This window comes from Moschus berezovskii, chromosome 9, assembly GCF_049115385.1.
Source record: "Moschus berezovskii isolate FMDL1 chromosome 9, NW_MosBer_1.0, whole genome shotgun sequence".
NCBI lineage: Eukaryota > Metazoa > Chordata > Mammalia > Artiodactyla > Moschidae > Moschus > Moschus berezovskii.
The window spans coordinates 46,400,955-46,427,527 of record NC_142468.1 but is presented as its reverse complement, the minus strand read 5'-3'; the positions used below and the strand labels follow the sequence as shown (position 1 = coordinate 46,427,527).

The window sequence follows — 26,573 nt, the reverse complement described above, 5'->3', positions numbered from 1 at the left end:
TAAAATAAAAGCTGCGAGCCCTACAATTACTGGGATTACAGTGAGCGGGTATTGATCTGCAGCCAGCATCGTAGGATCAAGCAGGCGGGCGGAGGTAGACATCGCCGCTCCTACCCCCTTGCCGCCGCCTAGGGTTGCAAACCGCTAAAAAAAAAAAAACCGTTTCTAAATGTTTGATTTCAAACGCGCCATCAACACCTGCTGCAAAAGTACGACCACCGCCCCCCCCCCCCGCCTGCACCTCACCTCCTCCCGTCCGCCCGTGGGCCTCCCAGGCCCGAGCCAACTACATAGCCACCTTAAGCCCTTTCTTTCTTTCTTTCTTCCTTTATTTTTAATTACTGGGGGAAAATATACACATAAGCGAAAAAAAAAAGCCTCCCCGGCAGGCGCGAGCGGGGGTGTTGAGGAGGCCGGCGAAGGCGGTAATGCAACCCTAATGCACAGATAGCTGACATCAACTTCCGTCAGGCAGCTCCTGAAGATCGAACCTTTCGATTGTAACTGGGACAATTTGCATAGTGATTCCCTTTCAGAGCTTTCCCGGGTCCATAACAAGCCCAGGCAGCTATTCAAATGCAAGTTGCAACCCCAAATGCAAGGCTAGCCGGACCAAAAAGAGCCTTCCGGCGCTCGGGAGACGCGAGACCTGTGCTTTGGATCTCATCCTTCTCTCTTCTTTTTTCTCTCTTTCTCTTCTCGGGTTCCTGATTTAGCTGGGAGCTGTTTATTTATGGCTGCAAATGTGTGCGTCCGAGAGAGAGGGAGAATTGATCTTTGCCTGGACTTAAAGATGGAGCCGAAGGCGCTGGAGGGAATTTGGGTTTGTGCGCCTAGCTCAGACCCGGCCGCCGAAGGGGGCTGTTTGGCACGAAGCCCGAGGTCGCTCTTTTCCGCACCCCACACCTCGCGACCTTTCAGGAATCTGAGGGGTCCTGAAGCGGCCTGAATGACCCACCTCCCCGGGGCCGAGCTACCGAGAAAGGCTTCATGGAGGGAGCCATCCCGTCCCTGTCTTTAAAATGAGCGCAATAAAAGGTATCACCTGCGACTTGTACGGATCACTTTTTCTTACTGTGCACTGGCTCGGGGGCGGGAGCGGAGGGTACTTACAGTTTCTCGGGCGGGGTGGGGGGGGGGGCGTATATAGGATCCCGGGGAGGGGGGAATTAGGAGGCTAGAAGTTAGGCTCCCCAGTTTCCCGGTTTCTTTCTCATTAGAAATTATGCAGATTGACTCTCGTTTCCTCCCTCCTAGGGGGCAAATCCTCAAACGCGAACCTGATCACTTGTCACAGAAGCAACTTGCCATGAAATCCGCTAATGCGCCGCGACTCGCCCACCCGGGTAAGCCTCTCTCACAGGCGCGTGCGGAGGTGGGGGTGGGGGACAAGCCGGGGCAGGGGCTCCAGGGGCCCGGCGTCGCTGGTCCACTGCTGAGCCTGTAGCCACGCAGACAGGGTGGGAACCGGGGGCGGAGGGCAGAAGCCGCGTCACGGTCAGGGAGCCGAGCGAGGGCGCCCCCCTCCCACCCTGCCCACCCAGCTTCGGCGCTAACAGGTCCTCCTGGCAAATTTAAAGTAGCAAATGAGGGCGGGGAGGAGGCCTCCCAAATAGGGTGTAAATATCCGGCAGTGCCAAGCGTGGCGGCGGGTACGCGAGCGCGCGTCTGCGGTCTATGAGCGGTTCTCCCTCGAAGCCGCGTGCGGTAGCAGAACTACACCTGCATCCGTGCGAGTCGTAGAAACTGAGATAGCCAGGGTCACTGACCAGGGGAAAACCCCGAGTTAGAACTTGTCTACACTTCTCTAGGCTGGTTCCCGCTTTCTAAATCTCCCAGGTGGCTTGTTGTCTCTGCAAATCCAATACAAACCTGCTCAGGATTATCTCAGGCCACTATCCTTGCAGCACTACCCATTATCTCGATGGAAGAACCAGCTCCTCTGGTCAGAGAGCATAAAGCGGCGGCTACATTCATGTCTTTCCCCACCCCGCCCTTTAATGGTGAGAAAATATATCTCAAATCCACAGAAGCAACCAAACACACATTTCCCAATGTTCTTTGTTTATATCGGTTCGGGTGCTGGAAGCTGTCTGAACATCGAGGTTTTTCGTTGAGTCTGTTTTATGCAGAGCACTTGGGATAGGTTTCAGTCTTGTATCTTAAATATATATATATATATAGAGAGAGAGAGAGAGAATGCTTTATGGATGGTTTTGCAATAGGTTTCTTAAGGAACAGATATGTTCCTGTTTGGGACTGAATGGTGAGAGAAGCTGCCTGGTAGGTATAAATAAACCCAATGCAAATTAAAAACACATTGAACAGAAGAAATGATTATGAATGAAGATGAGGGAATTAACTAGTCTGGAAAAAGCGATTTTAATGTCTGAATTTTCCAGATTTCATGGCCACAAATAACAAATTGAAAGGAATTTAGTCTATCCTTTTACCTGTGTTTTCTTCATACACAACGGAAGGGCACAGGCCCTCCTGGGTTTGTCTGTCAAGTGCACATTTCTAAGCATTTCAACGGACAAATCAGTTTTGGGATGTTTTGGTCCGTAAACCACAACCAGTTTAGTTCTGATGGAAAACAATTTAAAATTAATTCAAGTTGTAGAAAAAAAAGAAAAAGTGTAAAATCCTGACAGTTAAACTATTACCAGATTCCTGGGGGTTAATTTGATATAAATAACCCACTTGCCTGTGAGCACAGAAGGTGGAAGTTAGAGGTCCTGGCAGCAAAAAGACTCTGGTGGTGACAGAGCTTTGTGAGTCTGAGGGGGTCTGCAGAGGCTCTGAGCCTAGCTTTGGGTTTGTTGCATCCCTCTTGCTCGCTTAAAACAGTAACTCAAGATGTAAGTAAAAGTGTTTTCATTTTTTATTGATCCCACTAACATCTTTCATTATCCAGCATGTAGCCACAGCAAATTATTGCTCATTTGATACCGAGAATTCTATTGACCATCACTTTCGTTGGAGAGAGAATTCTAACTACTCGGCTCCTCTGTAGTCAGAGCTGAGGCTGAGAACATTCCTCGGCTAAAACCCAAGTAAATTGAGCCCTCTGCCTCCAGGAATTGATGGAGATGTGTTCATTACATGAAGCCACGTGAATGTGCATAGAGATCTGCTTTTTACTCTGCCTGCCTTGCCCCCACTCATGCGAAAGGTCGGTCCCTTTGGAACAGATCTGCCTACTTGGAGAGCTGGGCATTCGTTAACCTCTCCTGGAACCCTTCTGGCAACTTCTTTCCAACTCTGATCAGGGTTAGGGCAAGGGAAATGATGCAACAAAAGCCTGCTCTTAAGGTCAGTCCTGTACTCAAAACCACCCCAATGTAGACACCTATGGAAATCATTACCCACGCCCTCCCCCCAAAAAAAGACTCCTAAAATATCCAGATGAGTGACTTCATGGTCCGAATACAACTTTCTAAATTAAACTACCATCCCCTTCAACTCTCCTTGTCATCAAAGAGGTCTAAGTATTGGAAGAGGGAGCTCTGAGTTCAATGTCTGTTTTCTCTTTGCTTGGGAATGGGTGTCCAGCCCCGAATGACAGGCCAGGCGACTCCCGTGCTCCCGCCAGTGCACGAAGAAGGCGTCCCCTGCCCCCTGCGACCCCAAGCCCCCAGTGAAGGCCTGACCTTTAACCCTAGGGCTAGCAGCTTCGGCTAAAGAGGGAGGAAGGTAGAGAAAAGAGGCTGGAGAGAGGGTCCGAGAGAGGAAAGGAGAGACCAGACTTGTTTCCCGAGAAGCTAGTGGCTGAATTTGCCTTCACGCGGAAAGGAGTCCAGAGATGCCCCAAGCAGGCGCCAAGCGAGGTCTCAACCCTCAGGCTGCCTTCCCCCTTCCCAAGGTGGCTTCCTCAGACCTGCCTGTCCGGACCCAGGCGCCCTTTCGGTCTCCCTTCGGGCGTCTCCGTGAAAAGTGCCCCGATTCGAGGGTGCGCTGAACTGGCACCCCCGCAGCGAAGAGAGAGACATCAAGCCTGACAACGAGCGGGGCCCGACTACCGCTACCCCGCCGTCGGCGCCCAGCCGGGCTTGTCACATTTCCCAGTAGTACGTAATCCACGGCCGCTACACCGTAAGCCCTCCAGCCCAAGCGGAGGCCAGGACGGTCTTGGAGAAGCCATGCCCGTGGGGACTCGGTAGAGGAGATGGTTTGGTTAGGTTTCATTTCCACAACCACCAGGTTTTCCACTAGGTTCCAGAACAAACGGAGAGCAAATTAATGCCTTTAACAAATGAGTCGGCGCTTGCAGCCCGCCTAACGGCTCCAACTCCAAATCCGAAGGCGGATTTGGGGCTCTTAGGGACCGTCTAGGTAGTTATTTTCCTAATGGTGCTAAATGAGCGTGAAACTGTTCTCTCGGGGACCGCGCTCCATGAACCTTGTGCGTCTGGGAGCCACTCTTGTTCTAGAACAAGGTAGTAACGGGTTGGGAGCATGCTCTAAGCACGCGGGACTCTCGCCCAAGAGCAGCAGCCTAGAGATGAGAGTAGATTCTAAGTGGACTTTTAGGGGTTGCGAGATAGGGGAGGGGAATTTAAGCTGGGATTCATACAATGGATTTTTTTCTTTGTTTTTCTTTTTGTTTTTAACGTAGATCGATAACCCCGGCAGTGGTGTAACCAGCGCGCGCGCCCAAAGCCGTCTTGTCCCTCGAATGCGCTCACCGCCCGCAACACTTGGAGAATCCAGCCCACAGGGGTTTCGAAAACCCCATTTTCCTGATTGCAGCTTAGACTCTGGAACCCCGAAAGCCTCCCCAAAGAGGGAGCCTGAATCGGGCCAAGTAGTGGGTCGGGGACACACACCCACACACATACACACGCACGCACGCACCTGCACACAGAGGCAGAGCAGTGCTTCATAGGATCTAAGATCCAGAGTGGCTGGAAAGGGATCTGGGAGGCCACGGCTGAGGGAGCCAGCAAGGCCCTGGTGCTGCCCCTGCCAGAGTCGTGCAGCCACTGAAGCAGCCTGATCCTGATAGTTATTTTGGGGGAGAAAAAACCTGGAACCCAGGTTTGAGCTAAAGAAAGTAAGGGCAAGTGACAGATGATCAAGCATTTCTTTGAAATGAGGAAGAACTGAGAACTACCCAGCTGGCCTGGCGTTAGGGCAATCTGGACATTAGAAAATTACTCTCCTCGCACTCACAGCAGCACACATCCTCTCATGGCAAGCTCACCCATACCCAGCAAGGGCCACTGCACCTCCTAACTGCTTTTTCGGCCTCCTCCAGGTTTTGCCAGGCAAATGAAACAAGAACTCAATAGTAAATTATTTTCTTCAGACTTCTGTCTTTTTATGAAAATAAAAGGCAACACTTTGTCATTTTTAATCATATAAGCAGACAATAAACCTAATCTTGATATTGATTTTTCCAGAATCAAGTGATTTTGTGCAGTGTCTGTTTTATTTCCTTTCTGAGGAAGAGCCGTTTGTTGGTGGATGGTGTGGCTCTAAGACTGCTCTCCAGTGGGCGGGTGCTTATCTGAAACATGTAGCTGATTGTGGACTTTGAAGCGAGATAGCTAAAATGGGGTTCTGCCTGGGTGGCAGGAAGTTTTGTTTTTGTCTAGTTAGCTAGATAATGGTTTCAACCTCTGGTGCCCTAGGATAGATTTAAGACTCAGTTGGTGCTTTTAGAAGTTATGGCCTCAGAGTTTCACTGCATTTTTTTTTTCAAAATAAAATCAAATAAAAAAAATAAAACCAACAGCCCCAAAATCTTGATGTTATTGGTCCCAGACAGCGCCGTGAGAAGCATTAGCAAGGAGAGCACACTCTCCCAGCAGCCCCAAGTTTAGGAAAGGGGCATGACCCTGAGCTGGCTGACCTTGGACAACTGCAAAAGCCCAGTAGAGAAATGGCAGGGGATGCAAGTTCCTGCTAATGGGCTCAGAGACATGGATGATGTCTCTGAATTCTGGTGTTCTCTCTTTCCTTTGTCAAAAACAAGGTGATATTTGATGCTGATGCCAAATGGTGTTGGCACCTTTCATGTGAAAATCTTGAGGTGCAGGGAGGTGGGCCTGGCCTCCACCTAGCTATAGAAGGAAGAGAAAGTGGGAGGGGATGAGGGGAGAAAGCTTCAGAGAAGAAAAGAATGAGGTGGAGAGAGGAAGGAAGAAAGAAAAAAAAATGAAAAGAGGTGGAGAGGAAAATGAAACGGGAGAAAGAGGGTAAGATAGAAATAAAAGGAGGAAAGAGAAGTAAAAAGGATGGTGAAGGAGAGGAAGAAAGGAAAAGAAGGAAAAACAGATTTCAAAAGACCTAATAAAAAAACAAAATTACCCCATCCCTCGGAGGGAATTGTTTGCTCTGTGAACTACGTGGGAATTTTCCCACAGCTCTGGGTAGCTTCTCCTCCCTCCTGAAATGCAGAACAAATTACAGTCGCCAGCATAAATTAAAATCCCCGAAACTCCTACAACAATCCAAAAGGCTGGACTCAGGGCGCGCGGACCGCGGACCCACTGGCAACCCAGCATCCACCAACTCCCCAGCCACCCCCCTCCCCCGCCCCCGCAGTGAGTGGCAGAGGTCACCACCACCCCACTCCACCCCCCTCCACCAATTTCCAAGGGCCTAGGACCCTGGCTAAGGGAAGGGGACTTGCTGGTTCTATGCCCTGCGGAGGGGGAGGGAACCTCGGGCCTTCGAGTGACCCTAGGGCTCTGACCTTTGCTGCCGCCCTCTGCGGTCAGCAGTTAACCTATCGCTCCCGCCCCTCTTCCCTTCCCGCCCTGGTCACTCAGCGGCCCCGGGCTAGGGAGAGTGCGTCAATATTTGGGGCCAGCGTGGGGGAGGGAGCGGCGTCCAAGCAGGCTTGCAGGAGGATGGAGCCCAAACCTGCGTGCTCATTCCGCTCCCCACACCCAGAAGACCCAGCCTCAAAGATCCCTCGCTTGCCCAGAGCTCAGTGCCAAGGCCCAGTTAACCCCGTGCCTGGTAAAGAACCCGCTAAGGCACGTAGGAAGAGAGTGGGCATCTTTCTCAGTTTTCCTGCCCTGTTTAGAGCAATTTATCTTCATTCAAAGTGTTACACACCCTTCAGACACCAGCCACCCACCCTTTTGCATTTGGGGAATTCAAAGAGCCTTGGGTGAGAGGAGAAGCAGTGTGGAGTTAGCTTTGTGTACCCCTCAAGCCCGAAACCTTGGACTAGTCTCTGGGAGCAGGTGCCAAGAGAACAAGTGAAGAAAGCGGGCCAAAGTCCATGCTACGGGTCCCAGCTGACCGCCTCACTGTCCCCTCCGGGACTACGGGAACCAGCCTAGCGCCTGCCGCATCCCACTTCCAAAAGCGCCTGCGACCGGCGCCCCAGAGGGCTCTCCCGGCGGGGACGGGGCGGGGGGCGGGAAGCGGGCGGCAAACCGGAGGCTGCCAAGGCTGGCGGAGTGCCCCCAGCCCCCAGCTCACCGCTGCTTGGGGTTTTCGCGGTCTCCCCAGCTGGAGCCGGGGCCGCCAGGAGCCGAGAGCGTTAGGTTCAAATGCATCAAGGCTCTGAAGTCATTTATCCGGTTTCATAAATAATTTTCTTATTACACTTAAGCCCGATTACTGCCCCCTTCCCGTTTTTATTGCGGGGTTTCAGCGGCTAAAAAGTTTCTAGGTCGGGTGGGCAGTTGTTTTCCTTTTTCCATCATTAACATCATTAATATAAGCTATCAATAACCCTGTCGTTCGGAGCCGAGTTTCACGGTATTGATCCACGCGGCTATTCATCTCTGCCATGCAAGACACGGAATAATTTTCGCATTACAGTAGCTTGGATTTGCTTTTAATTCATATTTAAAGCTGCAACCGGCTCGGTGGAGCGCTCTGCGAAAGACTAGAGGCGCCTAATTAATAATAAGTTAGAAACGAAGGAAGGCACCGGCGAATAAATAATTAATACAGACATCTATGTCTCTTTGAATATTGCTCCTTTAAAAATTTAGACTTACCAGGACCATACTGTAAGTCTGCAATTTATATTGCAGGGATGATTTAAGAAAGCTATTTTTTTTCCTTGAAATACAATACTAAATTATTTACAGTGTTTTTGCAAACCTAAGTTCCTTCATTAGCCAGCCCCTCGGGTTTGTTCCTTCCAGGTGGAAAACACCAATTTAAAAAAATAGTAATCAAAATAAGAATCACAATAAACTCCCAAGAACCACTGGCTATGATTAGTTTAAAGGTGGCAAGGTTGGGGGCAGATTGGCTGGAAGAGAGGCATATGGGGTTTTCAGAGGAGCAAAGAGCTGCCCTGTGGGGAGCTTGAGGGGGAGAGGTTGTTAGAGAAAACAAAAAAATCTAAAGTCAGTGGCAGTGACTTGGGACATTCACTGGTACTGGAAGGAACAAAGTTTTAGGTAAACTCAGAGTTCTCAGGGGGACTCAGGGAGTGTCCCAGGTCCTCCCCCCTATAACTCCCCCTGGGAGGAGCAGGGAAATAGCATTTTTAAAGAAAAACTATTGAAAGCTATTTCTGGATTGCAGGCTAGCTGGGAGCTACCAGTGAGCTAGGAAAGATAACAAAATTTAAGCGGGTCAAAGTGACTGAGAATCAGACAAGGGTTTGTGTGAGAGAGACTAGGATTTGTTTGCAATATTGTTAGCAATATTGATTTTTTTTTGTTACTTGGATTAATGTATGTTAAACAGGGAAATACAGGCATTAGTCAAGTACATTATAATCATCTATTGTTGAGAGCAACCTTTCTCAGGTGAGTGCTGGAGACTCAGGACTGCGAAGCACTTCCAGGGGCTCAAGGGCATCCAGGCCCAGATAGGGGCATCCGGGAGCCCACAGGGACTGGTAGTGCAGAAAGAAGACAACCTCAACCCCAGCTTGTTCTTCCTTCCGCTCCTTTTAGAATTACAGGCTTATTTAACCAATCTACTACCCAGGTATTTCAGGCTCAATCTCTAGCTGCGTGGGTGACTACAGAAATGTACAAGCTAAGTCATTTCAGTTGCGTCTAATTCTTTGCAACCTCATGAACTGCAGCCTGTCAGGCTCCTCTGTCCATGGGATTTTCCAGGCAAGAATACTAGAGTGGGTTGTCTGGAGAGGTGGAGGCATTCTTGACACCAAAAATTCTTCGCCAGCCCCAGGAATTTTCCCACAGCTTCCTAGCCTGACTTCCGGGTCTATTGGCCCTGGCGACCATCCCTACAACTCGCTTGGGTCTCGACCTAAGGCTGGGAACTCCCACATCCCAGTCGGTGGCCCGAGGCCTGGGGGGAGCACATTGGTATGCCTGCACGAGTACATGCACACCAGTTACACCTGAAAAAAAGATACGAACTGGGGAGAGAGACACCTGGAGACCCTCTCAGTCCTGGCTCTGGATCTTAGGTGCTGGTCCAGCCGTGGGAAGTGTGCCTCTGAGACAACAGACATCCCCCACATAACGGTCCCCAGTCATCCCTTCACCCCAACCCATCCGCAGGCCCACTCCCCACAGGTCCTGGCACCTTGCCCCACCTCCCCCGCAGTTGGAGGGGGAGGGGTTCTAAAACCACACACTCTGCTTTTTTTCTCATTCCCTTTCCTGCACCCTGGGTCACTGCATTTATGGAGCAAGACCCTGCAACATGAAGTTCCCAGCTAATAAAGGTGAAGGTCTTTTATGAGCTCCACTCAGGTTAAAGGGCTCCACTCATGTAAAACACCTTGGGCCTTGGATGGTTCAGAAGGGGGCAAAAGGGTTAGAGGGTAAGGATTGTAGGGGGAAAGACTTCTGGGCACCATTGCCCGGATGGCGCTGGGGTAGACGCTTGCCTAGAGCCCAAGAGTCACACAGCCGAGACTGGTTCTCTTGTCAGCTGCAGGGACAAAGGAATGAGATGGCCAAGACTTGCAGGATGAACAGGGCCCGATGGGCAAAGAAAGAAGGGAATGTGTAGAAAGTGTGAAGGGGAAAGGAAAGATGAAGGTTGGGAGGAGAAAAGGCGGCTCAGCCACAAGAAAACACATGGCCAGGCGCAACCCAGGCAGGAGGCACAGGCAAGGGATGGGGAGCCCAGAACACCAACACTGGCGTTTCATTTTTAAATCTTCTAGGTGTCTGCGGGTCAAATAAAGACAAGGGCAGTAACGATTATTCTGTTAAATCTATGGTACTTGACTTCGCAAACACTAATTGATTAGACACCAAAATGATTTGTTTAAAGAGTTTTCCTTCCCAAGTGCAGCTGCTCTCCAGCGGATCGGCGTGATCCTGTAAGGCTGCGGAGGAGCTCACCAAATGGGCCATGCTCCCGGCTGCAGAGGCTGCAATCAGCCCAGGGCTCTGGGGCCTAGTCCACACCCATCCACCTCAGATTCTGGGCTGGACTGCCACCCTCGACTTCCATCCTTCCTGTCCACCAGGTCCAAAGCTTGGTGCACCTGGAGATCATTGTGAGCCAACTTTGCCCTCTCTCCAACCCTTTTGCTCGGAGTTGTCCTCACTTTGGGTCGCTTTGATCTGCTCCAGTGAACAGACCCCTTCTCCCTTTCCCCTGTCCTCCCCCGTCTCCAGCCCTTTCGTTCTCTACATCAGGGGCTCCCGGCTAACCTGGAATAGAGCACCAGAAAGGAAGCACTGGAAGAGCATTTACCACTGCCCCAAATCTGGTAAATTCATTGCCCCACTGCACCTGCAGCCCAGATAGATCTCCTTTGTAATATACTTCAACAATACAAAGACTAGGAAAGAAAATCCACTGAAGGGTTGGCCAGAAGGTCACCTGCCCCGGAATCTAGCTGGCTGCATCCATAGTGGGGTCTTGAAAACAGTATGTTCCACCTGGAAGTCTTGGACCCCATCCCAAGCCCCAGGGCATCAGTAAGCCCCTCTCCCTTTAGGGCTCTTAGCCAGAGATCTTGAAAAACCCTAGACAAAATGGGCAGCCATTGGAATGAATTTCAGTCCAGGAAAACCTGCCTCTAGCTTATCCAGTCACCCTATTTGCCCAAGAATGGGGAGAGGCTCCCAAACCCGTCTGAGGTCCTAGAATGTTGGACCACCTGGGCCTCTCCTATAACCCGGAGTCTGCTGAGCTGGCAGGAGCTGTCAAAGAGCTCTTCACCAGAGCATCTTCTCTTTGGGATTTGGAAAGTGTAGGTAGGAAATGCCACAAAGGAGAGAGTGAACTCACACTATATATAGTGTGCAAAACATAATTTACATTAAAAAGGAAAAAACTAACAACAGATGAATACGAAGTATGTGAAGGTCAAAGATTGATGAAGAGGGCTAGGATAATTGATTAGCACTTCCTTGGCCCTCATAAAGTGGAGAGAAGCCACTGACTAAATTTTTTTAATGGTTGTCAGTAGGGAATCACAGGCTACCCTCTTCTGAATTTTTCCTATTCTAAGCCAATAGCAATTTTCTGGATAAAAAAAATTTTCTGCAGAGGTGGGAGGAAGACAGGAACCTGGCTAGAAACACCCAGGACCAAATCCTTGACCCACAGTTATCAAGTGCCTAACTCTGCCCAGCGCCAAAGAAATGGTTCCTCACCAAGAGTTTAATTCTAGACTTGCTACAGGCATCAGAAAGGATACTGAGTTACATTCCTAGGCTCTGGTCAAGGAACCAGCCTTGCCATGAAGCCCTGAGTGAGGGAATCCACCCTGACACTCAGGTTTGCTGTTTGTGCCGTCTGCAAACAGGAAGTAGACATTTAATGACTAAGAGGGGCTGGAAACAGTTCTTTGGAAGGGTACTGAAAACTGGGACTGAGTCATGTGCCACATCTCTATTACTCACAAAGAACACTAAAGCAGCAACTCTGAAACTCATAGAAGGTTCTCAAAGAACCTTGTGTGGCCAGCATTTGGAGGAAAGACCTTATTCTCATTCTCTTTTCTAAGCCTTCTGGGGTCACCAGGCAAGCTCTAGCCCACCTAGCATAGGAAGGACTGGACCTGCCTGACTACCACCAAGCAGCACTCCAGCATCTACAAAATAAGTAGTCTGAAATCCTTGTTTCCACACTGAAAATATTGCCAGCAACAAGTACCCAGTCCATAGTCTTGTTTCCTTTTTTCTTAAATATATATGTGTATGAAACAGAGTAGTGACTGACTTTTTTTTTTTAAGTTTTTAAGTTTCCTGCAGCTACTCAAAATCTAACCAGCTAACAATGAGCCCTCCCCTCAAGCTTCTTGGCTATTATATAGAACTGTACACATCCTGTAATCACATACATTAAACCCATCAAGTAATTTCAAGAGACCCATCCTTGGGCTCTTTAATCCTCCATAGTGCACCTGATGGGTGCCAGGCTGGGCAGTGGGAGGTGGAAGGGCAGAGAGGGACAAAATGACAGAGCTATCCCAGTCGTCTGGTTCCCTCCATACACATACACACACACACACATGCACACACACACACATGCACACACACACACATGCACACACACACACATAAATATGCCTTCACCCTAACTAGGCCTAAGAGCACCCATCCCACCCAACATACATTCTTAGTAGCAGGAAAGTTTTTCAAGACATTGAGTAAGAATAAAATGTTTCTGAAAAATCACTGCAATTCAGTCAACTCCAGGGAAACAAAGGTTAAATGAAAGGCATAAATGACCAAGAAAAATTAAGGAGATTTCCTCCTCAAGCAAGTCCTGTACACACTTTAGTCCACCATATAAATACTTATCCAGTTTTTTACATTGGCTCTTCCTTTAGGGACCAGCACTGAACCAGGCCCCCTTTCATAAGGTGGGGGGAGGGAGAGTTAAGCTCACCTGATCCCAGCCTGCTTCAGGTAGGCTCTAGAGGTTCAACCAGGAGCCTCACATGAGGGAAGGTTTCTAGGATCAAGTCCCTAATTAGTTACACAAAGAGAAAACCATGAACAATTTGTGCATTTGGTGGTATTTACTTCTTTCTTTTAACAAACTGCCTTTTGGGAACAGAGTTGTCATAAGGGCAAATCAATCACTTCAGGAGGATTAGAATGAAGTGGGGGAGGCAAACGGTTTAGCTCAAAGTCTGCCTTCTATGTTAACCCATTGTTTGGTCTCATATGAGAGCTACATGCTCTGTGTTGTAAGAAATGAAATCAGAAACATTAAGGAACCAAGAATTCAGCTTGCCACCAACATATTGTGATCCACTAGGCAGAAGATATGTTTTATGCTTGTATGTATGTATGTATAAATAGACAGATGTAGATACGAGTAATTTTAAAATTAATTTTTGTTTTCTGAGTTCCTTTTTGTCAGTCTATATTTCCCAAAGACCTTTTACCCTCCGGAGGTTTTAAATCCTAAATATTCATTGTTCAAGTTGATGCTCAGTCCATGGAGATAGACCCCCATTTCTAGGACCTCCATAGGCATTGTTTGGACAAAACAGGAGTGTCTGTGGTGATGAAACCAACCAGGTTAACCCATCTCTGAACAGGACAGCTTTCAAAGAAGTCAGCTAGAGTGAACTCATTGGTCTTGACCTACCTTGATCTTCACGTTTCCTGGGCTGTGGTAGGGACCTGGGCAGAGGCTGGCCTGCTTATGCCTTAGCTCGTGGGAAGTCTTCCCACCTCCTCCCCCTCCCCAAGGATAGGCCAGCCCAAGCTTTTGCCTAAGGGACTCAGCCACCACCACCACTACCACTGCACCAACCTGAGCTTTCCTAGGGTCTGGGAACATTCCCAGGAGAGACACCCGTGGTGGGCTCTGATCGGAACATACAGTTGGAGTTTGGCTCTGCTCAGGTCACAAACACTTTATTTCATATCCCAGCCCAGATAGACACCCAGGCTCTGAGGAGTTGTTCCCCCATTGTGACCACCACTCGCCCGGGGCTGAGGCTCGGCACTGACCGGGTCGTAACTGCCAAGGGCCTGACAATGGGCACATCTGTCCTTTCTCTGAGGGATGAAAGCACCTAAGCGGACACGCTCTGCCTTTTGTTACGGACTTTTCTTTCTTTCTTTTGTAAATGAAAGAAAGCCGGCATGTGGCAGCCGGGAATACGTCCCATACTGGGGGCTTCCCCACGCGTCCCCAACCAGGCCCAAGGACCAGGTTCGATTCCGGATTGGAGCGTGATTGTGGAAAGCGAACAATTACTCCCGAAGCTGAATTGATTTTCAAATCTGGAGGCTTCTCGCAGGGACGCCGGGAAGAGGGCGTCCCTACGGGCCAAGCAGAGACCGGCGCGCCTGGTCCACCCTGCGGGCGTCAGTCCTTCCGCAAGCAGCGGCCTCTGGGTGCTTTACCAGGAGGGCCATGAAAAAGCCGCAGGAACAGCACGAACCTCTGCGGCCCCATCAGAGCCCACGAGTTAACATAGGAACCCACCCAGGGCACTTACAACACACACACACACACACACACACGCCGAGTCATTCACGAAGCGGCGCACCGCTTAATTATCAGCGGAACCGGATAAGGACCCACGCGGCGGAGGACAGAGAGGTATGGCCCGGCCGGGACTCTTGGCACTAAGCGCGCCTCTTCGCAGAGCACGGAAGAGGAAGGGTGGGCAAAGTATTAGGGAACACAGAGGTTGTCGGCTGAACAGCCACTGGGTTAACCAAGGCCTTTAAAATATTTGCTCCCCTCCCCGGCAAAAGGTCAAACACCTGAAGCTGGGGAGAGTGTGGACTCCCAGAGGCCCTCCCGGGAAACAGGCCAGGGTGGAAGAAGTGATGACACCAGCTGAGGCTCCCTGGGTAACCTTCACCGGGAGGCAGCAACTGGAGACAGGGGCGATGGCTCTCTAGGCATCGTGCGCCACTCGGGATGCGAGCCCAGCAAGTGTGGCGGGGGACTGGGAGGAGAGCCCACCCAAGCCAGGGAGCCAAGGGGGGCGCAGGTTTCCCGGCGCGGGGTAGCAACCTCAGGTCGCGCTCTACGTTAGACAGTGGCACGCGCCCGCTGCTTCCCCGCCGCCCCGCGCTGCTGGTAAGGCGTAGAGGCCCCCCACCTTCATTTGTACGGGGACGTCACCGACCGCGAGCGCGGGGACCGAGGGGGCGGGGCCGACTGGCGCGCCTGCGCGCTGCGCCCGGCTGGAGGGAGGGTGGGCCGCGGCGGCGGCGGCGGCGGAACAGCGGCCACAGAGTCTGCAACAGTAACCGAGCCATGGCTGGAGCTGGCCAGCGGCACGGACAGGCAGCAGCCGCGGAAGGCGCGCGGGCTGCGTCAGGGGAGCCGGGGGCCTCACAATTCTAAGAAGGAAAGGGGCGAGAGGGGGCCAGGGGCGGGAGGGCTGGGGGCACCGCGCTCGCCCAACGGCGCGGATCCTTTTTGGAAATTAATATTAAAAAAAAAAAAAAAACGAGGACGCAGAGGGGAAGGTGGGGGCAAGAGGGAAGGCGAGACACACTGAGAGGGAGACAGAGCCCCACAGTGAGAGGAAGGAAGGAAGGCAACAGTCGCCAGCAGCCGATGTGAAAACCGGACTGCGTGCGCCCTTCGCCGCCTCTGCCCGGCCTCATCGATGTTGTGTCCGCCGCCCGCTCGCCCAGATCAGGATGAACGCGCAGCTGACCATGGAGGCAATCGGGGAACTGCACGGGGTGAGCCATGAGCCGGTGCCGGCCCCTGCCGACTTGCTGGGCGGCAGCCCCCACGCGCGAAGCTCGGTGGCGCACCGCGGCAGCCACCTGCCCCCGGCGCACCCGCGCTCCATGGGCATGGCGTCCTTGCTGGACGGCGGCGGCGGGAGCGGCGATTACCACCACCACCACCGGGCCCCCGAGCACAGCCTGGCCGGCCCCCTGCACCCCACCATGACCATGGCCTGCGAGACTCCCCCAGGTATGAGCATGCCCACCACCTACACCACCTTAACCCCTCTTCAGCCGCTGCCGCCCATCTCCACCGTCTCGGACAAGTTCCCCCACCATCACCATCACCACCACCACCACCACCACCCGCACCACCACCAGCGCCTGGCAGGCAACGTGAGCGGTAGCTTCACGCTCATGCGGGACGAGCGCGGGCTGGCCTCCATGAATAACCTCTACACCCCCTACCACAAGGACGTGGCCGGAATGGGCCAGAGTCTCTCGCCCCTTTCCAGCTCCGGTCTGGGCGGCATCCACAACTCCCAGCAAGGGCTCCCACACTATGCCCACCCGGGTGCCGCCATGCCCACAGACAAAATGCTCACCCCCAACGGCTTCGAAGCCCACCACCCGGCCATGCTCGGTCGTCACGGGGAGCAGCACCTCACGCCCACTTCGGCAGGCATGGTTCCCATCAACGGCCTTCCTCCACACCACCCCCACGCCCACCTGAACGCCCAGGGCCACGGGCAACTCCTGGGCACGGCCCGGGAGCCCAACCCTTCGGTAACCGGTGCGCAGGTCAGCAATGGAAGTAATTCAGGGCAGATGGAAGAGATCAATACCAAAGAGGTGGCGCAGCGTATCACCACCGAGCTCAAGCGCTACAGCATCCCACAGGCCATCTTCGCGCAGAGGGTGCTCTGCCGTTCCCAAGGGACCCTCTCGGACCTGCTACGCAACCCCAAACCCTGGAGCAAACTCAAGTCCGGCCGGGAGACCTTCAGGAGAATGTGGAAGTGGCTGCAGGAGCCGGAGTTCCAGCGTATGTCTGCGCTCCGTTTAGCAGGTGAGCGGCCAAGTTGTTGGGCGCGAGAGCAGATAAGGTGTTGGGGAAGCTAAAGGGACCCAAGGAGGCAGGGAAGGACAGTCTTCTGTGCACACTTCATCCCGTCCTTCTTTCACCGAGAGGGGGGTTCCTAGGCCTGGAAGAACCAGAGCGTAGCTCCCGGGAGCAGACGGCCTCTTCCAGGACTCAATATATTTATTGGGCTGTGGAAGGTTCCGGGAGCTGAGCGGCGCGGCCTGGGTGATTGCGGGGGCGCGTTTGTGCTGGGAGACAGAGCAGGAAGCTCGCACATCCATAGGAGGAGAGAAATCCCCACACCTGGATGGATATGATTTGTGCGTTGCTTCTGGGTTTCGCACTCGGGTTTGGGGAGAGAGAGGCAAAGCGTGCGTGAAACTGCGCGCAGATGCAGCCAACCAGCATCCCTGGCACATACCTGGGCACTGCGCTGGAGCGTGCAGAAGCTGCCTGCCAATGTTTATCTGAACTCGCTGCGTTGACTCCCCCCTCCGGCGCTCACTCTAGTGGCACGAAGGGCAGGGGTCTGGGGAGTGGGGAGCGCACTCCGGGAGTTCCAGCAAAAGGTTATGGAACCGCGGTGGTGGGTGTGTGGCGCAGATGCTTCCTAAGATTTAGCACGCACTTTGCGCGGGTGACCGACTGTTGAGATGGAGGCAGACCGTGCCAAGGTACAGGTGAGGGCGGCCAAGGAACATGGGAGCTTCTAGCTGAGCCCGAAGATCAATTTCGTTGCCGATTCGCTTAGTACTTCTCATTTTGTTTTATTCTTCCGCCTGAATTTTCGTCTGAATCCCCATGCAGGGGGTGGGAGTGTGAGAGGAAAAAACCAAGTCTTTGAGCAGAGGTCTCCTGGCCCCAAACCCAGAGGCACTAGTGTTTCTGAGTTGGGCGGGAAGGTCTCGGTGGCGCTGCATACATACAGCGCCCAGTTTCCCCAGCCTCTCTAGGCCAAGGATACGGGGAAGTCTCTGACCGGCCGACTGGCGGAGGGCACAAGTGACGCCAGCCTGAATCACACGGAGGACTTCAAGCAGATTCAGCCACCCCTAGGGCGGAGGACAAGCGGAGAGGTAGAGCCGAGGGAGCCGAGGGTGGACTCGGTTTGATGAGACCGGGGCCGAGTTGACTGACTCTTGGGGACATGCTGCCGCTCCCCACCCCATCTTAGCCCGGCGCCCTCGCCTGAGTCCTGGCAAAGAAAAAGGTAAAAGCCGGAATGAGGGTTTGTTAATTAACTGATCGTTCTCCATTAATTCGTCCCTAGAGTGCGAGAGACAGTCAATCCGCTCAGAGCCGGGGGCACTGAGCCGTTTCACAGTCTAAAATCAAAGCGAGAGGCCAGGGCCCCCTCCCCCACATAGTGCGGGCCAATGAGAAGCTAGAGGGGAGCAGGTGCCGGCGTCCCCGCGAGCCTGCAACGAGAGCCGGAGAGGACTCAAAGCACTCCTGGCGTGTGAGCTCTTGTGGCCTGGCTAAAGCGCCTCGCTGCCTGAGCCTCTGCCCCCGCCAGGTTTCCCAGCCCAACCCCGCGCTCGTAGGCTCCAAGCAAAGTCCCCAGGAGGACTCGTGCAGCCTTCGCCCAGAAGTCTGGAGAGGCTGGGGTAAGGGGACGGGAGGGGCAAGAAAGAGGTTGACTGGGTACCCTTTGGGGCTCCCGCAATTCCATTCTGTAGTTGTGTGTGCAGCCACCAGATCGCCCCCCTATCCCATGGGTTGACCGAGACCCCAGGACAGTTGAAGTTCTAGAAGGAACGGCCGAAAAGGCTAGTCCTCTGCCTGACTGCTTCGCCTCTACGGGCGCCCAAGGTAGTGCCTTTTCACACGCGCGCACGCCAGGCCAGCCTCGAGTCGGGCTTCAGGACCTTCTACCCAGGCAGTGTACACGCAAGCCTCGGTTAGTGGGGTCAGGGGAATGCAAGGAGGGGGTGCAGATGGAAAGCCGTCCCCTAAGGAAAGCTCGCTCCACACCCCCTACCTCGGGAAGGCGCTTCTTCAGGACTTCAACGACTCTCTTTCCCCAGGGCCTCCGATCTCCCCCTCGAAAGACTGACTGAGAAGTTAGGTTCAGAGGCGACCCCGGAGCCCCGGCAACCCGCCCTGGCGCTCTGTCCTAGAGGAGCGTCCTCTGACCTCCTTGCGTGGGCAGGTCGGGGAGATGCGGGCGGCGTGCCCACCAGGGCTCTCGGGGACCCAAGTTATCGAAGGGGCCGCTGCCTGGCACCCAGCAGCCAGTAGAGAGTCGTGCTCGGCCCTTGAGCCAGGCCGCGTGGCCTTTTCCTCGGTGAGGTGGGGGTGGGGAAGGAAAATCGGAGACTTCGCCGGAACAGGCATTTGGCGCCAAACCCCCAGCGAACTCTGCATCCTAAGACCCGGATGGAGAGTCGTCTCTTCCATTTTCCTTTCTTTAACTTCATTAAAGGGGTGGGGCTGGCTGGGATGAGCGTGCTTGCGGAGCCAGCCGGGATCAATCCCATTATGCAGGAAGAACCACGACTTGTTTTTAAGACACCGACTAACAGCGAGCCGTCCTGTTAACATTTTCTTTTACGGAAAAAAAGGGGGAAGGGGCAGATTACTGGGCCGTTCAAATGATCTCTTGTAGGTTCTGACTGCTGGTGACTTAAAACAGATTGCAGGGCATGTTAGCCCCAGCTGTGGGACATCGCCGCCCCCTCCCCGCTGCCAGCTCCTTCCGATGCACAGAGGAAGGTGCCACTTGCAGCTCTGCTTGCCTTCGCATTCAAAGACCCCCCCACACACACACACACACACTCGTTTCTATCCCTTTCCAGGCAAGGCCCATCGAGGTCGGCTCCTTGACTAGGTGGCGGGAGAGTAGCTTCTTCGTGCCCCTCCTGGTACCCCAGGTTCCGGGCAGGTGGCAGCCTGTTTGGAGAGACGCTTTCTCTTCACGAAATTACATCGGCTGGTGGAAGACAAGAGACAGGAGGAAATTTTCACCAAATTAACTACCTTTAAAAAATCAATATATGTTCCCTCAATGTAGTATTTGCCCCATTTAAGCGCAGTGCAACTAGGCTCACGTTGCCTCTCCTCCCAGGTGGGGAGAGTGGGCTGGGCTGTGCGGGTGGGTGGTCGCCCGCCTCTGGTCGCCTATTAAGACGGGAGGAGATTAGTTTCCAATTAAAGATTCCAGAAGACTCTGTCCACATTAGGGGAGCTGCCAGTGCAATAATTGGATGCAAGTGCACACCCACCAGCGGGCAAGGCCGGGAGTCTGGTGCCCGACTTTCGCCCTGAGGCACCTGTGAGGTGGAGGTGAAGAAATCTCCAAACTGCCACGCCCGGGAGCCACACGGGTCTGCAGCACCCAGGACTGCTCCTATTTCCAGGCTGGCACTTGCCTCAGGGCCACCTGGAGAAGGGCAGGGGTGGGGGTGAGGGGGTAGCAGTCTGGCCAGAAGGTGGCCATGAGAAAAGTCTCCCCTAGGCCAACCTGGGCCATGTTTGCCATAAGTGGCCTTGCAGTCTGGTTGATTGATAACTGGCCCCCGCACAAGTCCATTTGCTTTTTGTTAATATTTATCCCAGCGAGTGACACTTCAACTGTCCCCTCATTTTCCTGGACCAAGGGAGCCAAGCAGAAGGAGTGCGATGCTGGGCCCTGGGAACCCCACTTCCCGAATCCTCGAAGACTCTGGGCCGGAGAAAAGCTAGGACCGGGCCTGCGGAATGCAGGAACAGAAGGGTTCGTGGGCCCAAGAGTAGGAGGAGAAGGTGCCAAATGGACTAGTTTCCCCCACGCCCGGGCCGGCGTCTCAGCGCCGCGGGTCTCCGGCAGTGCAGCTGCTCCCAGCCGGCTGTGGCGCGAACAAAGGGCCCGTGGGGCGCGGCGGACCGAGGCAGCCTCGAAGCCTGGGGGCTAGCGGGGCTGGCTGCCGGGGAGGAGGGCCTCTTCCTAAGCTTTCTTATAGCCTCCTCCCAGCATGGCCTGGGGGGCAGCCAGTTGTCAGGCAGAAGCAGAGTCCCCTCACCAACTCAGACCCAATGGTCGCCTTGCTCCCGGGGAGTTGGTTTGGGACCCCCTGACAAACCAGCCTAACAGGTCTGGCTCTGGAGTCCAATCACCAGACGGCTTTGCATGCACCTTTCTCCCAGCCCATGTCAGAGTCCTGGAGGCCTTGTGATAATAGTTCTCCCTTGCAGTCCCCACTAGGGAGCACAAACTCCAGGGAGGAGAGGAGGGAACGCATGGAGTTAAGGGTGCATGTGGTGAAGATCACAGCAGATAGTTTGACTAGAGTGGAGGAGACCTGCTGGTCGTTGTGTGGTGACCTGGTGTCAGGGTATTGAGCACGGCCGCCAGAGACAGTAAACCCTGCGGCCTGTTCCTAGGGCAGTTGGCTCTTTCACCAGCGGGCACAGCCCCAAGTCAGAGAGCAATCAGGGTCAATAGAAACCCAATCCTGCCATAGTTGTTTTGTACCTGACACTTGGAACGGTCTGTGCCAACAACAGCAAGGTTGTGTTGTAGCAGCAGAGCAACTCAAATCCCAGGCTGCATCTTTATCTTCAAGCTTCCAGCGCTCAGTGCCAGGTGGGGAGCTAAACTCCTGCCCTCGCTGATGCCCTCGATCTGGACTCACCTTCCCCCAATAGTTTAGGGGATGGACTGTGCTCCAGACTGAGCTCCAGTAACTGCGTGCGCCCCCTGCGGGCCACAGGGCCAGGCACCCAGTAAACCTCCGTGCCTCAATCCAATGCAAAGAGAAGAGGCTTTGTTTTAGAACACTGATGTCCTAGTGATTTTCAACCGATAACTGTTTTGATTGGTAGAGTGTATTGGAGGGAGTAAAGGATACTTCGTGGATCTGTCTTGGTCCTACCCACTTCCTGGATATTACCCCACTGGTGAGACAAAATCGCCATTCCCCCAAATTATACCCCAACTCTAACCTCTCCAAACAAGATAGCATGTTTGGAATTTATATCCAAATTATACTTTTGCTGGCATGTTGAGAATATCAGGGTCACAGTAGAGAAGGTGACCCTGGCAGTCTGAAATCAGAGATTGGGGCTCAGGGTGTAGTGAAGGGAGGGTGAATTAGCCTTCCCTTTGTTTTGTTGTTTCGCCTTCCATCTGACTGACGGGAGTTAGAAGGCTGCCCTGAGGCTTTGAGCTTGAAGCTCTTTGTTTGCTGTCTGGTGGGGTGTGTGAAGGAACGCTTGGAGGCCTGGCAGCCTGAAGCCCCAGTGTGGCGTCAGGACCCTGGACAGGGCCCAGTCAGTCCTGTCGTCTGGGTTTCTCTAGCCCTTGGAAAGTGGCTAAGATGGCTTTGAAGAGTTGTGGTGAGGAAACAAAAATTACCAGCTAATATTTCAAAGTTTATGAGAAAACATGAGGCCCTGCCAGTAGTATCCATGGGCACAATCAAGTAATAATGGAAAAGATCAAACCTATCCTCGTCGATCAGGTGGTTGATCTTTTCTTCCCTCCCCAGCAGCTTTCTGCGTGCGTCTGAGTGCACATGCACACCTGCTTGTACAATTGGAATTTGAGTCCCTATGGGTGTGACAGGGGTTGGATCATTAAGCTAAAACGTTCAATTCAGTCCCTTTGATCCGTGCTGGGGAAAATCTATAGTCATCTCTAATCTATGAGGTCTTTAAGGAGGTTGTTACATGAGCTGTTTTGATGTCATCATTTCCACATTCATGGCAAATTCAGCTAATCAAACAGATGCTGCTACCCAAAGTTCTCAGAAGAAAGAGTTCTTGCAGAGTGTATCGGTAAAATTTATTCTTGATTTCCTTATAAGAAAGAAAATCCTCAAGTCTAGAGAAAGTGGGTAATTAAAAAGGAGGTTCTTGGGTGTCTTGCTTCTCAAAATACATAGTTAGAAGCCCGCCCTTCAAGTAACAGTGCTCAGTGCTCTTTGTAAACTTCATATATTGGAATAGTTAAACACCAGTTTAATATTTTAAGTCAACCAAGGAGCTTAGATGGACAGGATGAGAAATTCCTAATTTCATTTCAGTCCCCATAAAAACAGAAGTTTCCACACTCCTGGCAAATTTGAATGGTCCTCAATCTAGGGTACCAACAGAAGGAGGGTCTTATTGAAGTCATAATAGTTAAAGTATAGACTTCCTATAACTTGGGATAAAGGATTCAACAAGTATTAATTAAATACTATTTCATTTTGTTTGTATTTAAATAATATGGATAAGCACCTTTGAGAGAAGTCATTTCCTGAAAAGTGTTGGCCTTATTGAGTTTAGTAAAAAGGAAAAAGCCTGGTTTCTAATATTAATTAATTTAATGCATAATCATATATTCCTGTCTTCTATCAATAGATTTGGATAGATTTTTAGTTTAACACAAGTATGCTAATATGAATGAAGCTTAATTTTATTCTGAAATTGTAGAATTGGCTTAGATGACCAGGCCAATCACAGGACAATCTGATTATTTTGATACAAACATATAAATTTGTTTTACCACAGGTTCTCTCTATAGAAACATCCACATTGTGTACCTCCCCAAAGATGTAACATGATCATAAAGCTGAAACAAATTAGCTTCCAGAAATTTTCCTCTCCTTTAGGTGAGATAGTTTGATAAGATAACAACTGAACAGAACAAGACCCTGGAGTTCAACCCACAGATTTGTCTTAGCAAGTGATAAGGAAGTCAACTGATAAGGAAGGAGCTTGTGTCCATTGTGTACCTGTTATTGGTCAGGAACTCTGCTGGGCACATATGTGTTGTGCTTAGTTGCTCAGTCGTGTCCGACTCTTTGTGACCCCGTAGACTGTAGCCTGCCAGGCTCTTCTGTCCATGGGGATTCTCCAGGCAAGAATACCGGAGTGGGTTGCCATGGGGATCTCCAGGGGATCTTCCCAGCCCAGGGATCAAACCCAGTTCTCCTGCATTATAGGCAGATCCTTTACCATCTGAGCCACCATTTAATTCTCCCTGTACCAGTGGCTCCTAAATCTTGCTATACTTTGAACTTATTTAGGGATCTTTTTAAAAATTATTTCTGGCTAAAATCTCAAATATTCTGGGCATTAGTAGTATAGGGCATGACCTGGACACTGTGATTTTTAAGAGCTCTGATGTGATTTTAATGTGCAGCAAAGTTTAGGAACCACTAGTTCATGGGGTAGTTACCATTATTTTCCGGCTTCTCTGTTCAATGAGATTGAATTACTTAACTGTGGTAACAGACCTGGAAATCACTGAGACCCTGTTCTCAACTTTCTCAGCTCAAACCCCAGAGCACCCTTACCCTCCACCCTGTGCCTCAATTATGGGCTCAAGTTCACCAGGTCAGTGGACCAAGAATGTGGAAATGTCTGATCCCCTGTCATAAACACCAATCTGGAAAGTCTCTGCATAATAAAGGTCTTGAAATTAGAGAATGTGTGTCTTCCCTCTGGGATGCTCAAAGAGAGATACTTGTGGAAACTTCTTTCTTTTTTTTATTAAGACTTATAAAAGAGATCTTTTATTGCTCCTTTGAAGAAAGAGAGAATGTGAGGCAGTAACAGAGCTAGCCATGGAACTCAAGTCTCCTTATCCATTTGTTCACTTAAACAATTATTGACGGGCAAGACCCATCTCATTAGATGTGTTCTGTGGGTAGGACTGGTCCACTGGGACCCAGCCTGGAGGCGGGCCCAAAGGCCCAAACCTCCCATACTTTCTGGCACTGGTGTTCTGATCCACGCTTGCACAACAATTATATTTCTTGGCTTCACATCAGTTCCTGTCTTGCTATGCCAAAGCTTGCCTGTTACTCATGTTTTAGGACTCTGCACTAAAAAATAATAAATTGGCTTAAACTCTGTATATATGTTGGCAATTATCCAGAGGGTTTCCCTCAACCACTGCTAGCTTCCAGTTATCCTCGTGTTTCTCATCTGCCTTTGCATTCGCCATAGGGTGCTCAGAATCGACAGTTTCTGAAATCGCTGCTTTCGTTTTTGCATCTGGTGATGACCTCATAGTCCCAAAGAGAGGTTATCAAAGGAAAATAATAAGCTCTATTCTTTTCACTTTCTTTCCTGTTGTCTTCTAAAACAGATCAATGGGGGAAATTAAATAAATAAACGAGCGAGACGCGCCACCTAGTGACTCCTGTGCTCACTGCAGGTGAAGTGCGTGAGAGGAGTGGCTAGCGCGATTCAAGTATTGATGGAGTCACAAAAATCGTTCATTAAGGCAATTTAATCTTTGCTATTAAATGTCCTTTCAATTCATTTGGGGTAATTAAGATGCAGTTAAAGTGATTAAATTCTAATTACTTATGCTAGACAAAGACATATTTGTCACACTAATGCGGTTAACTAAGGACTCAGAAAGAAAGTTAACATTTACTTCAAATGATGCAACTGGAAAAATCAGTTCCTCTTTTCATCATTAATCCAGTGAGCTGGGTGATTATGTAATGGCACTACAAGCTCATTAAACAGGGGAAGTGCTGATTAAAATGACTGCTGGGAGGAAAACCTGATCCAGGAGTACCACAGTACCCTTTGGTCAGCATTCTTAGCAAAATTACTTGAAGGCCTCTCCCTTCAGGCTCCCCCCCACCAAGTAATAAGCAGCTCCTGAGTTTTATCCTGACATTAAAAGAGGGATTCTTCTTGGAAAGCTTTTATTGCCGGCTGCAGACACTGTTAAACCAAAAGATATTTTCAAATGGTAAATGGATTCTTGGGGTAGAGAAGATCAAGGCAAGGGGGGTGGGGGAGGGGGAATCTCTGAAGTAAATAACTCCAGAATGAAAATTTCCACTTCAGGTTTTCGAAGCCACTACACAAACACCCTTCCTACTAAGTAGTCCTTCTCCCCTCCCCAGTTGCTTTTGACTGCCTCTTACGTGAGGACAGATTCCTTTACACACACCATGCTTGTTATGCACACTCTGAAGAGCATAACAGATACATAACAGCTCCAGCTGCAGATTGATCTCTTTTCAGAGTTTTTCTACATTTGCATGTAAAGGCATCTAAGATTATACACCATCAGCTTACTGGGACTATTTTGTATGGATATGTATAATATAGGTCCTAGCCTCCTGCTGCTGCTGCTGCTGCTAAGTCGCTTCAGTCGTCTCCGACTCTGTGCGACCCCATAGACGGCAGCCCACCAGGCTGTCCCGTCCCCACTCCAGAACACTGGAGTGGGTTGCCATTTCCTTCTCCAATGCGTGAAAGTGAAAAGTGAAAGTGAGGTCGCTCGGTCGTATCTGACTGAGTGACCCCATGGACTGCAGCCTACCAGGCTCCTCCATCCATGGGATTTTCTAGGCAAGAGTACGGGAGTGGCTTGCCATTGCCTTCTCCGCCTAGCCTCCTACAACAACTTAATTCTGAGTACTCAGAAGAGGAGGATAAATTGAAATTTCACTGCATTTGAAGTTTGTCTGGGGCTTCCCTGGTGGCTCAGTTGATAAACAATCTGCCTACAATGCAGGAGACCTGGGTTCTATCTTGGGTCAGGAAGATTGCCTGGAGAAGGGAATGGCTACCCACTCCGGTATTCTTGCCTGGAGACTTCCATCAATAGAGGATCCTGGTGGACCACAGTCCATGAGGTCATGAAGAGTCAGATATGACTGAGCAACTAACACTTTTTCACTCTTTTTCACTTCCTCACAAAATGATTTCTTAAGGCCAAACCTATATTTTGCCTGGGGGGATGATCCAAGGATGAGGATGACCAGTCAAAAAATTGGAGATTAATTTCCCTGGGAGATTGGTGTCTTTAAAAACTGTTAAATTTTCCTATTGAAAATCATTATTAAAGAGATTGCATCTTTCCCCTATTTATCCCACTGAAATTCAATATTATTTCTGTTTAGTTCACAAGGACCTGAAGATATCAAATTCATCAGTCACTTACGTCAAAGAATTACCTTTTAAAAGTAAATTGGCAGTTATTTAAGTATTTACAAAGTCATTTTTAATTT

General features: G+C 51.1%; 1 protein-coding gene across 1 annotated transcript in view; it reads left to right on the top strand.

Moving 5' to 3' along the window:
- The first annotated feature begins 15,503 nt into the window (after positions 1-15,503).
- Positions 15,504-26,573, top strand: part of ONECUT1 (one cut homeobox 1) — a 31,769-nt gene continuing 20,699 nt past the window's right edge. The window contains exon 1 of the mRNA XM_055437060.2: positions 15,504-16,608. Within this exon, the coding sequence (XP_055293035.2) occupies positions 15,504-16,608 (1,105 nt within the window). The remainder of the gene's footprint in view (positions 16,609-26,573) is intronic.